The 13,356-nt window shown below is 42.2% G+C and overlaps 1 protein-coding gene across 1 annotated transcript in view; it reads right to left on the reverse strand.

Moving 5' to 3' along the window:
• Nucleotides 1–13,156, reverse strand: part of ntrk1 (neurotrophic tyrosine kinase, receptor, type 1) — a 32,869-nt gene extending 19,713 nt beyond the window's left edge. Inside the window, exons 1-5 of the mRNA XM_055227935.1 lie at nucleotides 12,978–13,156; nucleotides 5,128–5,202; nucleotides 4,943–5,014; nucleotides 1,277–1,345; nucleotides 267–421 (exon numbers count right to left, since the gene is read on the reverse strand). Of these exons, the coding sequence (XP_055083910.1) occupies nucleotides 267–421; nucleotides 1,277–1,345; nucleotides 4,943–5,014; nucleotides 5,128–5,202; nucleotides 12,978–13,156 (550 nt within the window). The remainder of the gene's footprint in view (nucleotides 1–266; nucleotides 422–1,276; nucleotides 1,346–4,942; nucleotides 5,015–5,127; nucleotides 5,203–12,977) is intronic.
• Between the last annotated feature and the right edge of the window lie 200 nt (nucleotides 13,157–13,356).

The following is a 13,356-nucleotide window of genomic DNA, read 5'->3' on the forward strand; positions in this document are numbered from 1 at the left end:
TTTAAACTCCATACACCTTCACTAGCATCATTTGGATGATTTCAGCCCTTGCCAGTTTCTACTAAATTAAAGGGAAAATGTAGCTGTTAAGTTGAAAACTACTGTTTCATGACATCACAAGGTGGAACAGAACATTTTGAGCTTTGGAGATGTAGACAGACTAATAATCTACGGTTACTCAAACATGTGAATGTAGCAAACACTCTAGGTATGTTTTTGATGAGGAAACAACATTATAAGTTTCCTGTGTGGGCAGAGGAACCTACTGCAGTTTTCGATGTGCAGAGAGCTGAGCGACACCTCCAGCTGTCCGTGCAGGCAGGAGAGTGCCTGAGAGTCGAGGTCTGCCTGGGTATTCCTCTGCCACTGCTGGAGCCAGTGCAACTCACATGAGCACTGCAGGGGGTTGTCCCGCAGCACCCTAGGGAGACAGAGACCATTACAGTGTGTACAGGTACGACCATGCTAACATACTGTTCACCAGAGCACCCTGGGAGGGACAGCACCCATCACAGCCTATAAAGGGAGGACTATGCTAACATCTGTGCATTTTAACACCCTGGGGAGACAGGACCCTGAAGAGGCAGCACCAATCACACTCTGTACACATACCACAGTACTAATATGTGAGCACTGGGGCACCCTGATGAGACAGCACCCTGAGGAGACAGATCCTATCAAAGCCTTTACACAGATTACAACACTAATATCTGTGCACAGGAGCACCCTTGGGAGACAGCACCCTCGAGAGACAGTGAGCTAATGAGACAGCAGCCATCACAGCCTTTACAGGAACCATTACCCTGTGCCTCAGCAGCACTCAGAGGAGTCAGCACTGGTCAACCTTCTATGACAAGAGCAATATTCCTCAAACATGAAGGAAAAGTCAGGGATGTTTGAGCAACCAACATTCATTCTACATCGTAAATGTACCATAGTTACTGTAAGAGGGATCCACTTATCCAGCCTTTTCAGTTCTGATACCAATACCGATACTTTGACTTGAAGTATCAGCCTATACCTAATCCAGTTGTGTTATGTAACAGCTATTTATCACTAACGTAACAGCTTCATATGAATAAAAGTTCAAACATTATGAGATGTTTTAGACCAAAATCAGCCTGTAAATAATCTAATTACATCCAATTAAAGCCCAACCATGATATTGGCTGAATAAATGTCATGGAACTGATACCTGATTGAGCAAATTTTTCAGTATCAGTGTTGATATTTGATCAGTATCAGTGCATCCCTAATAGTGAAGAGAGATACTCACAGACTGAGCAGAGGCAGGAAGCGGAAGACCTTCCAGCTGATGTGCTCCAGGAGGTTGGAGGCCAAATTTCTGTCAAAACAAATACATACACAAAAATAATAATTTAAAAGAGGAAAAGTGTAGAGTTTCATGTACCGTAGAATGGCAAATATAAATAAATAATTTTCCAAAAATCTGATCCTAATGATTCATTCAAGGCTCATCTTAGTATTTTCCTCGCGGGGTGTGTTCACACTTGCACTTGTTTTGTCCTGGTTTGAACCCACTTTAATTCTGAGGTAGGACTTATTTTAGTCCTACTTTTGTCCTGGTCTAGTCCAGGTTTAGTTTCAGTTTTGATGTGGTGTTTGTGCAAGTGTGAAAAGTAAATATGGATCACACCAAGTCAATAAACGATAAGCATGAACTTAAAGGCTCTGCACCTGATTTTTTTTACAAACATGTTGCATAAGCAGGTCAGGTCAAAATAAGTCTGCTGTGTACTGTCAGCATCTAACTATAATGTGTTTTATTTGTCTGACAATCAGGAAGTGCATGATTAACATGCTAGGTAGTGTTAGTTTTCCAGTGACAGCCAAAATACTATCATAGATGTAATTCTAACAAATAAAGACTAGAGTGAAAGTGGCCCTTCAGAACCAACAGAAGTACAGTGCTCAGTGTGTAAGCTTTAGTAGCACTGAAACATTAAACAAAGCACAGTTTTTAAATCTTTCTGTTGAGTTTGGCTTGACAAAATAAATTCACCATTTCAATATCTTCATATTTACAGTTAAAACTATTTTGTCTGTTGTTGTCTGTTATAGTGGGTAAAATGGACATGGCACCAGTTCATTCACTTAAACTGGAACAAGGCAGCAGTGGTGGGACCATGAGCAGCCCAATCTACAGTGAACACCAGGCATGCTCCCGGGACCCATGGCAATACTGGGAAACTTGAGTCAGGACCAGTCTGATGTTACTACTGTTAAAGATATACACAATCATTATCTGCTCCTGTGAGACATCGAGTGTAGCCAAACCAGCCAGACTGACACTGAAAGTACAAGAGTAAAGAGTAAAGTCTGCCTCAAACTTTTATATTTATATCTTGTGGTCAAGCGCCCCCTGATGGCAGGTGTTACAAACTACCATGACCTGTTTGTACTACCACACATGGACCACATTTTTAGAAACTGTCATACAACCACAATACAACCATGAATTAAAGCCAGTGCCAGTAAAAAGCTTTTTCCTCTGTTATTCTCCGTGACAGCTGATGCCATTTCAGAGAGCTACTGCCCCCGCTGGTCACACTATCCTCCCGCGGCTCTCACATGAAGCAGTGCGTACACACCGCTCCTGCAACCCGATCGCCCTCCACGGTGCCAGGGCCAAAAGTTCAATTATTTGTTGTCCCTGCCTCGGGCTCATGTCAGACGGGTTGGCCAGAGAGGGCGATCCATTACCGGCTCCCATGCTCCGGCACAGGCTCACAAGGGACCGCCAGGACAGGAATAGGCGCACTCCTCTCTTAAGGACGCATTCGATCGTTGGTCAAACGCTGAGATTAAAAGGCCTGTATTATGGTAATTTTTGTTATATTGTTTCCTTGTCACAAACATGGCTGGAGTTGTGTTTTGTTTCATTCACACATGTTTAACACACAAACCCTGCAGATTTAAGATGCGCAAAAGATTCTAGATTGTATTGTCATAGAAAACAAGATTACGTTTTGATGTAAAGAGCAAAACTAAAGATGCAAGAGCCACATAACAACATAAATAATCCCAGTGTAAACATGAGCACAACTACAGCAGTGCAGCACATGTGTAATGAACAGTAAGAAAGGGACAGACGGTCAGACATATGGGGTTTTATGTCATTATGCAAAGTCCAGTCCAATGTTATGTTTTGGTGGGTGTGGTTATTGTCCAGGGGAGGGGGCACTGAGGACACAGGCTGTTGGTCAGTCCTGTACCTTCTACCTGAGGGCAGCAGGTGGAAAAGGTGACGAGCAGGACTCTGGACCAGCGTTTTCAGTTCTTCTCTCGAACTGAAAACACTCAGGAAGGACTCATACAGGAAGTGCTCCGTTGTGTTTTTAAACTCCACACACCTTTGGTAGAATAATTTTGCTCATTTCAAACCTGGAATTGCCAAACTTTCATCTTGTTGTCTTGCTTCACTTTAAACCCCCCAAAACGTAAGATTATTGTATAGTATTGTAAGAGTAAAGATTGAGGATGGCTGTTAACTTTAAAACTACCACTTGATGACATCACAAGGTGCAACAGAGCATTTTGAGCTTTGGAGATGTTGACAGCCCAATAATCCAAGATCGCTCAAACATGTGTGAATGAAACAAAACACAACTCAAAGGTATGTTTTTGATGAGGTAACAACATTTTAACACAGCTAAAAGTGCACAGGAGTCAATTTTGCATAATACGAGACCTTTAAGGAGAAACGCGGGGGCGGTAAACATGACTTTGTGTACAGTAGCTGTCTGCGAAGGTCTCTCTCGCTCCCTGGATATCGACTAAGTGATAATGGACCCTCAGTGGAGTGTATTTATTATGCATCAGCTGTCGATAATCTGCCAAAGTGAGCGAGTAAAGGGGACTTGGGGAGCATGGCCACTACAAGCCTTATCAGAGGCATCAGTGTCCTCCTCAGAAACATGAGCGCTGCACGCGGCACGGACAGCATGTACCAAACACAGGGACGCTTATCAGAGCACAGCATCACAGCATCACAGCATCACGGGGACAGATGTACACAAGGCCTTATAGAAACAATTCACATAGGAAGCGATGAATGACTGTGGCCATGGCAACTGCACTGAACTGTTATTAGTGATGTTAAAGGTGCGCTATGTAACGTTTCTGGTGAGGGGTCTGCCACCATAGACATGTTTTTGGTTTGCCTGTAATGTTCCAAAGTGTGGTATTTAACTGATCTTTTCTGTAATTCATAAAAACATGTATTGCTACTATGAGTGAGGTCTGTTATAGATTTGACCAGTAAAAACAAAAAAATTAGAATCTATCCTCACCTTTCAGCTTGTTCCGCTGTTGTGACGATTCGACCAATTAGATTCAAATATTTTTCATTTGTCATACACATATCAAACTGTCATGAGCAAGATTAGACATCACTTTCTCTCTCGGTGGAGACAAGCAGGTGGCAAACCGTCCGCCAGAACTTCTTGTGATGCAACTCCAGAGAACACATGACTGCTAACCACTCTGCCACTCACTCAAGCAGAGGACACATGACTGCTAACCACTCTGCCACTCACTCCAGAGGACACGTGGCTGCTAACCACTCTGCCACTCACTCCAGGGGACACATGACTGCTAACCACTCTGCCACTCACTCCAGCAGAGGACACATGACTGCTAACCACTCTGCCACTCACTCAAGCAGAGGACACATGACTGCTAACCACTCTGCCACTCAAGCAGAGGACACATGACTGCTAACCACTCTGCCACTCACTCCAGAGGACACATGACTGCTAACCACTCTGCCGCTCACTCCAGCAGAGGACACATGACTGCTAACCACTCTGCCACTCACTCAAGCAGAGGACACATGACTGCTAACCACTCTGCCACTCACTCAAGCAGAGGACACATGACTGCTAACCACTCTGCCGCTCTGCTCATGTAGGATACTCACACATACTGCAGCTTGATGTTGTACTGGAAGGCGTTGGCTGAGATGAAGCGAAGTTTACAGAAGGTGACCGTTCTGTAGGAGACACAAGCACATGAGAACATCGGAGGTCCAGGTTGTGTTGTGGGCAAATGTGGGCTGAATAAATGTGTGTGTGTGTGTGTGTGTGTATGGCAGATGTTCCTCACAGATTTCGAAGCTCTTGGAAGTTGATCAGGTCCAAGCCGGTGATGTTCTCCACTCCAGCCTGGTTCTCTATGTATCTATGGCACACAGAACAAAACACGCTGTTTATTTATTTATTTAAAAGGGACAATGCACATTAATAAACAGAGGTAAAAAATACACGTGTAAATGTGCCGAAGTAGCTGCACAGCTAATTTTCATTCGCAGTCCCTCAACATCTAAAACGGGACAAGAAACAGGACAACACAAACAACAATCAAACAACTCCACAGATCACAAAAAATTCACACTCCATATGGTCTAAAGTGCCTATTTATAAAGTGCGTATGTGGCTAAAGTGCTTCCAGTAATTTTAAAGTGCTGTAGTGTTCTAATAAATAAGTTAATTTAGTTTAAAGCCAGTTCAGTCCAGATGTGTTAGTCGTTTCCTGCCGCTCAGAGACGACAAGACACTGGAGTTTACAGAGCGCCCTCAGGTCCTAAAACATTCATACATATATACATATTTACATATTAACAGTAAAAAACTGTAACAACATAGATTGTCGGGTACATGTATGCATGCACCACACAACAACAACAGTAAAATATGAGTCTGTTCAGTCAATCATGGTAATGATACACACGTATATGTATCATGTACATGAGGTCTGAACAGCTCTAATGGGAGCAATGTTAGATGGTCTTCATTTCTTTTTGAACAGGAATGGGAGTCTTAAACATCATTTATCTCCATCCTCAGACATAAATCAAAACATTTAAAAAACAATAGTACTAGCCAGAATGCTAACAGGTGTAAGAGCTCCCATTAGAGGCTTGAACGATTATGTTAAATATGACTCAGGCACAGTTCACACTTTTTGTCCAGTTGACAGAATTGAAGTTTTCGTTTGTTATGAATCATGGAGGAAACGCAGAGACTTTATTTCACATTATTATAGGTGGACTATGTAGTTAGGATCCACCACCTGCATATCTACATGGAGAAGCTATTGCTTTGCCAAGATGTTCCACAGTATGGCATTAAACATCTACATTGGTTTAATTACAGGTGCTTTTACTGGTCAAAATACATATTATAATTATAAACATTATTACTAGGAATAAGCTTGCTTCTCCTCAGATCTGACCTTCACCTTGGCCTGGTCATCTTCTTGTTTTAGCTGAGATAGATACGTTTAATGCTATATTGTGGAACATTATAGGCACCAGGAAAGTGCACCTTAAAGAGGGGATAATGTGGAAAATCAAGTTTTTTCAGCTTTCTACAATATGTGATGTTATAACAATGTTCCTTCATCAAAAACATGTCTGAAGAGGTTTCAGTGTCATACATGCAGGTTTGAGTAACTTAGCGATCTCTCCCAGGTCCTATCCAAACCCTTCTTGCAGCTGAAAAATGTGTCCAATTTAGCATTTTAAAAACAATAAAATGTTACACAATGCTCTAAATATGTGTTGTTATGACTCTATGTTCAAACTGAAAGTCCAGCCCCTTTCAGTTGAGGCTCCTTGCTAAAGTAAAGCTCTACCTTCCACTGGCAGATTGTGAAAAGGCAATCTATGCATTTGTAATTTTGTGTCTGATTATTGTAATTCTTTGTGTGTTCGACTGGACCAGGGCTGTCTGTGCTGCGACACCTGCACAGCTGTGTTTAAATGTGTCACTCTATGGGTCCTCTTTATCTGAGGGAGTTACTTCAGCCCTACACTCCACCCAGAGCCTGAGGTCAGCTGACCAAAGCCAAGCTCAAGGTGGCAGAGCCTTTTCTGTGGAATATAAATCAAATTGAACTGCAGTTGGCAATACTCCCTCTTTATCTTAGCCTGGTGACACCATCTGCTTGTTTCAATTGAGTTAGAATGCTATACTGTGGAACATTCTAATCAAGTTGCACTGTGCACCTTCACTCATTTCCAAATATTATGATAATAGAGGATCTGAAGCACATGACAACATGAGGTGAGTCTGAGGAGCTCGTATGTTCCACAGACTGGTGTGGATGACGTGAGCTCAGTCTGATGGAGAGATCTTAATGAGTCATTTTCCACTGGCTCAGACACGAGATACCTCTGAGGACGCACGCGGCTTCTGGATCAATCCAGCACTCGATATGAGGCGAGCACCAGAGCCCCGCCCTGTGCACACCTCTCTCACTTTAGTTTTATTTATTCATTTTGCTAATTAATTTTATTTTGTTACCGTTTCCTCAATTCATTCTGTAAAATAAAATTATAATTTGTATGACTGATAAAACAGTAGAGTAATGCAGCCGTCTTAAAGCAGACGCATGTATATTTGGAGTGATTTGTGCACGTTTGAGCACGTCAGACACTCACTGCTCTGTACTTACTTTGCTCTCCAGTTACATTTTCTTGTATTGGTGAAACACCAACCTGTCGTTTTGGTACAAATGAAGAAAAAAAAAAAAAAAAAAAAAAAAAAAATATATATATATATATATATATATATATATATATATATATATATATATATATATATATATATATATATATATATATATATATATATATATATAATGTAACTATATAGCAGACACAAGTGCATATGTCTGATTTAAAAGGTGGTCACCTGAACTCCTGCATGAAGAAATTGATGTTTTAATGCAGAATTACACTAGACCATCTTCCCTGAATTGCTTGCAAAAATGTACACATTGGCCAAAATAAATAAATAAAACTCATAAAGCTCAGACCAATCAGCCATTAACCTGCTGTGTGACCCAGGGGTCGGTCCTGACCCCCCTTCTGTTCTATGCTTCTGTCAGTGACCCCACATCGTACCAAGGAATCTTTGACAAACGGGACATATCTACATCTCCAGTGGCTACAGCCTCCTCCACATTCAGGTCAGCTCACAACGTGTGCATCTTAAGCCTCTTCACTGTTTTCACCCTGTGGCCTTGCTGCTCTGTCTCAGTGCCACTATCAGAAAATCAAAGTTGGATTTCTCAACCATAGGGCTAGGTGGGGTTTGCATTTTGTTTATATTTTTTGTTTTTTGAAACAGTATAATGTTTTGCTAATCAAGATATCCTAAATCCTTCCAGTAATTACAAATTGTCAAACACTGCCCTACATTAAAAAATGGTAATATTGTATTTCATGCATTGTTATTGTGTATATTAGTACAGTTGTACTGTAGTAATGTGTATAAGTCATGCACATAGACTGTAAATATAAATAGTTAACCCACCGCCTTGTTCCAAATAGGAAGTGAGCGTGGGCGTGCTTCTGGCTCCATTGACTCTGGCTCCAGTTTACTTTACACTGGAAAATTGTAGCCCCTCTCTCTGTGACTGCTGCAGTGAGCCTCGTCATTTTGGTTTGTATTAACCCGCTCTACATGATCCTGGGGTTTTTATTTCACTATTTTGTCCTTAAATCAAGATATGAACATTAATAACAGACACATCTGGGGCCTTCTTTCCCTGAGGTTGCTCCCATTAGCGTTAGCAACTGGCTTGATTGACAGAGTTGCTCAGCGCCCACTCCGTGCTAATCCAGCAGTGCGGGCGGGAAGGGGCCTGACCTTCAAAAGCCTGGTTCCGCATTGGCTCTTTGGTTGCTATGATACTCACAGTCAGAACTTGGCTCCAAATTGGCCCCTGTAACTGCTGGCCTCAATGAGCTTCATTATACTGAAGCTGAATTCTATCCCACTAACTCCACAACCCATAATGCATTGTAACTAACTCCAACCTCACAACAGATACAGCAATGAAATGTTCTGGGATTATGAATAGTTCTACCATGGATTACAGATTAACTATGCAATTTTTACTACCAAATCACAAAAAAAAACATTTAAAACCTGTCTTTTCTCAAACACATTTTCACCGTGTACAAAACGATACAAAGGCACTTCTGAGAGTTTTCTGATTTCCCTGATTGGTGATTACATTTTGATGATATTTGATTGTTGATTACATCTGGAGTGACTTCCTGGAGGACATTCTTGGGCCATAGGAGTTTGTGGAGGTTGTGAGGAGTGCTGCGTGATCTGGTTACCGGCAGGTGCTTTGCCTGTTGCCTCTGCGATTGGATTAAGTGGCTGTATATCATCCTTTGTTCCCGGTGGGGGCACTGACTGGCAATTGTGAAAATTGGATTTCTAGTTGAGTGTGTGTTGAATCGGGCCCACGTAATGGCCTCTTGTTTGTTGTGCGTGGCCTGTCTCCTCCTGCTTTTCCAATATGGAGAGTGCTGCTGCTGCTGGTGCTTCTGCTGGTGCTTCTGCTGGTGCTGCTGGTGGTGCTGCTGGTGGTGTTCCTGGTGGTGGCAGTGTTGATTGTGCTGCTGGTAGTGCTGTCACTGCTTGTGCTGCTGCTTGTGCTGCTGCTTGTGCTGCTGCTTGTGCTGCTGGTAGTGCTACTGCTGCTTATGCTGCTGCTGCTGGTGGTGCTGGTGTTGCTGCTGCTGGTGGTGGTGGTGCTGTTGCTGGTGGTGCTGCTGCTTGTGCAGGTGCTGCTGCTTGTGCAGGTGCTGCTGCTTGTGCTGCTGGTAGTGTTACTGCTGCTTATGCTGCTGCTGGTGGTGGTGCTGGTGGTGCTGCTGCTGCTGGTGGTGCTGGTGGTGCTGCTGCTGGTGGTGGTGGTGGTGGTGGTGGTGGTGCTGCTGGTGATGCTGCTGCTGGTTGTACTGGTGGTGGTGGAGCTGCTGGTACTGGTGCTGCTGGTGGTAGTGGTGGTGAGGGTGCTATTGGTGTTGCTGCTGCTTGTGCTGCTGGTGGTGCTGCTGGTCGTGGTGGTGGTAGCGGTGCTTCTGCTGGTGGTGCTGGTGTGGATGGTGCTGGTGGTGCTGGTGGTGCTGGTGGTGCTGGTGGTGCTGGTGGTGCTGTTGCAGCTGTTGCAGGTGGCATGTGCGGGTGGAGCCGTGTATTGATTGTGCAGATGGACAGTGTGAGTGTTGTGTGTAACCAAACCTGGGGCAGTCTGGCATTTTTACACACAACATGTTTAAAGGAGGAGCACTGCTCTACTACGACTGCTCCTGTTAGACGGATACAGAGATAGATTTATTTAAAGCTTTATTTATCCCCGTTGGGAAATTGATTTGCAGCATCACTCGACAGATAAAACACACTACTACTACTGCTATTACTACTAATCACACACAACATGCCCCCTGGGACAAGACTACTACTTAAATACATTCAATACATCTTCAATTCTGTTCATTTAATTTCTAAGTACATGGAGTTCAGTAGAAGCCTTTTAAAGACTAACATAGCCGAGTATTTTGGATTGCACTCTAAGCATGTACTTATGTTAAATATTACAGGATTTTGATGTGTAAATTTAAAAGTAAATTGTCAATGTGCATTTTTGCAGTTGTACATCATTTACATTTTTGGCTCTGTAATGGGAGCTGCATCTTTCAGAGGTGCACAGACTATATTTATGACACAAGTATGAAGTATTTTTTGCTTCCTTTGGTTCGATCTGTTGCCGTTATAGAGTTGTTCAAAAGAGCAAAACAGTCATGAGTGTCACATCAGCACAAGCAGCAAAAGGAAAAATATAAAATCTGTCAACTGGAGTGAAGACGTTTGGCTGCTTCTTCAGTTCTGGTCAGATCACTGGTGAACACTTTATATCTGTCTGAAGGGAGTTAACTACACTGAAACTCAAAACACCTACTGTTTACAGTTTCTTTATGTAGGCTAGGTCTATTGAGCTACACTAAGCGTGCACTGTGCCTGAGTCAATCAAGCCCCTAATCAGCACAAGGAAAGAAACAGTCCAACAGTCCACAGTGAAACAGCAGAAGTACAAAAACTGTCCCAGAATGCACCTTGTCTTTAGACCCTCCTCCTGCAGGAAGCAACTGACTCCATTCAGAAAGTATGTAGAAGCGCTGCACTGACCCATGCTTCTGTTTAGCAGTTTTACTCAAAATAACACACTACAGGCAAGACACTTTTCTTTCATTTTTTTGTTTTTTGTTCAGCACAAGCTTTCATGTGGAAACAACAAAACTGTCCACTCTGCACTGGAAAATGTTTGAATATTTAATTGAATCAACCTGCAGCCATAGAGTTATATGGGACATTGTAACTTCAAAGTACCACCACACCATGCACCAGTACACACACCAAACACTGCAGTCTTGAACTTAACCAGATTTTGATGAAACTTACAGAAGGATTTTTTGATTTCAAGTCTGGTTTATTTAAGTTTTCTCTCAAATTTGAATTTTAAGGCAAAATTTCAGCCATATCTAGTTTACTCAAATACTAAATAAGAGCCAAACTCCCCTCTGTGTATTTTTAGTATCTGACATATGACAACAAAAGAAGCAAGAAATTTAAACCTGACTCTCTAAAATTGTCCATTTTAGCCATTTTTTACACATCAAATGTCTTATTTTTATATGAAAACGTCACAACATGAAAAACTAATTTGTTTCGTAAACTACAGAAAACATTTCAAATTCATATCTCTAAATTTAAGTATTTTTCCTATTCACCTGCAGTGTCTTAAAGATGTACCACGTAACTTTTCTGGTAGGAGGCCTGACACCTGCTTGTCTCCATGGAGATACTTTGCTTTCCCTGAAATGTTCCACAATATAGATTCATCTATCTTGCATTTCTTTCACAACTATAAATACCTTGAAAAAACCATGCATTCTTACTGAGAGTCGCTTCTCCACAGATCTGATCTATAACTTGTCCTTTTGGCGTCACCTACTTGTCTCCATGGAGATAGATGAGTGTAATGCGATACTGTGGAACATTCCAGGCAAAGCAATTACATTTCCACCGAGACATACAAGTGCCAGACCCTCCGATTATAAAGATTTTAGCGTAGTATTCAAAATAAAAGTATTATAGTACACAACAGTCAAGGGCAAACGATCCGATACTTCGTCTGTAAAACACGAACACTACCAGGGAAAAGTCCAAACCGTTTGACGAGACTTAAATGTGAAGCTCGTTGAGAGAAGGCCGAGGGTTTACAGCACTGTCCACAAAGCACAGGGGGGGATACTCTGAGGAATTATACAATATGAAACGTATTTAGTTGAGTTATTTAAGTGTTTTTTTCTTTTTCATATGCATATAAAACACAGAAAATAGTAAACATAAACCTTTGACTGGTGGCGTACATGTCGACTTCTATGTGAAAGAAGCATATCTGAGTGAGCGAGAACCGGGAGCAGGGAGTCGGAGCAATTGGACTTGGACTATGTGGTTATATCCAACAGACTATAAACTTTACTCTACCAATTTGACGGTTATTGGGTCAAAGTTACACACGAGACTTTGAGCTCCTTTGTGGCATCTGAATCTTTTGGCTCCATTCATGTCAAACAGCCTTTAAATAGATCAGCTCTTTTTATATCTAACTATGCGACGGAACTCATTTAACTACAAACTAATCACAGACAGAGTGAGAGTGGGAGTGTCTGGAATTGTGATTTTTGTTAATCAGTGTGAAAATGCATACAAACTGGAAAGAAAAAAGATTTGGTTCTTTTTAAAAATGAGATCCGGATTCGAAAGCGTTCATATTAAGGAATCGTTCAAAAGAGCCGACTCGTTCGCAAACGTCACATCACAAGTTAAAGTCCGTTAAGAACAAAAATGGTCTCAATGTATAGCTGGAAAAAAAGGGAAAAAAAGAAGAAAAACATAAGTAAAAAAATAAAATAAAATTCTCTTTTAAAATTTTAATAAAAAAGTATACGATAATTATTTTACTGTTTTTACCCTTGTGTTTATCATTACTGTTTTCGGCCATTAGGATGTTATAAAAAAAAATATTTAAAAAAGCAACTATATTCAACTGGTCCATTTCCAAACATTTCAAACAGTGGCACTCACATCTCGGTGACGTTCTCGCTCTCCAGGGGGGCCAGCGCAGGGATCATGGAGATGCCGTCGGGCTCCAGACACTGGACCATGGCAAAGGAGCAGCGGCAGGCAGAGGGGCAGCCGGCCTGGGCCAGAGGAGCCAGGCCGAGGAGGGGCAGGGACACCACCAGGGCTACCAGGAGAGCCATGAGGTCTGCTCCTGAGAGAGGTCCAGAGAAAGGTCCTGAGGTACGCTTCCAGTCAGGTCCAGAGAGAGGTCCACAGAGAGGTCCTGGGATACGCTCCGAGTGAGGTCCAGAGATTATCCGGACTGTGAAGGGTCTTCCATAGAAGTCCAATTTATAAAAGGTCAAGTTTTCAAAAAGTCAGATTCTGACAGGGTCCAGTC

Source organism: Periophthalmus magnuspinnatus, chromosome 16 (assembly GCF_009829125.3).
Source record: "Periophthalmus magnuspinnatus isolate fPerMag1 chromosome 16, fPerMag1.2.pri, whole genome shotgun sequence".
NCBI lineage: Eukaryota > Metazoa > Chordata > Actinopteri > Gobiiformes > Gobiidae > Periophthalmus > Periophthalmus magnuspinnatus.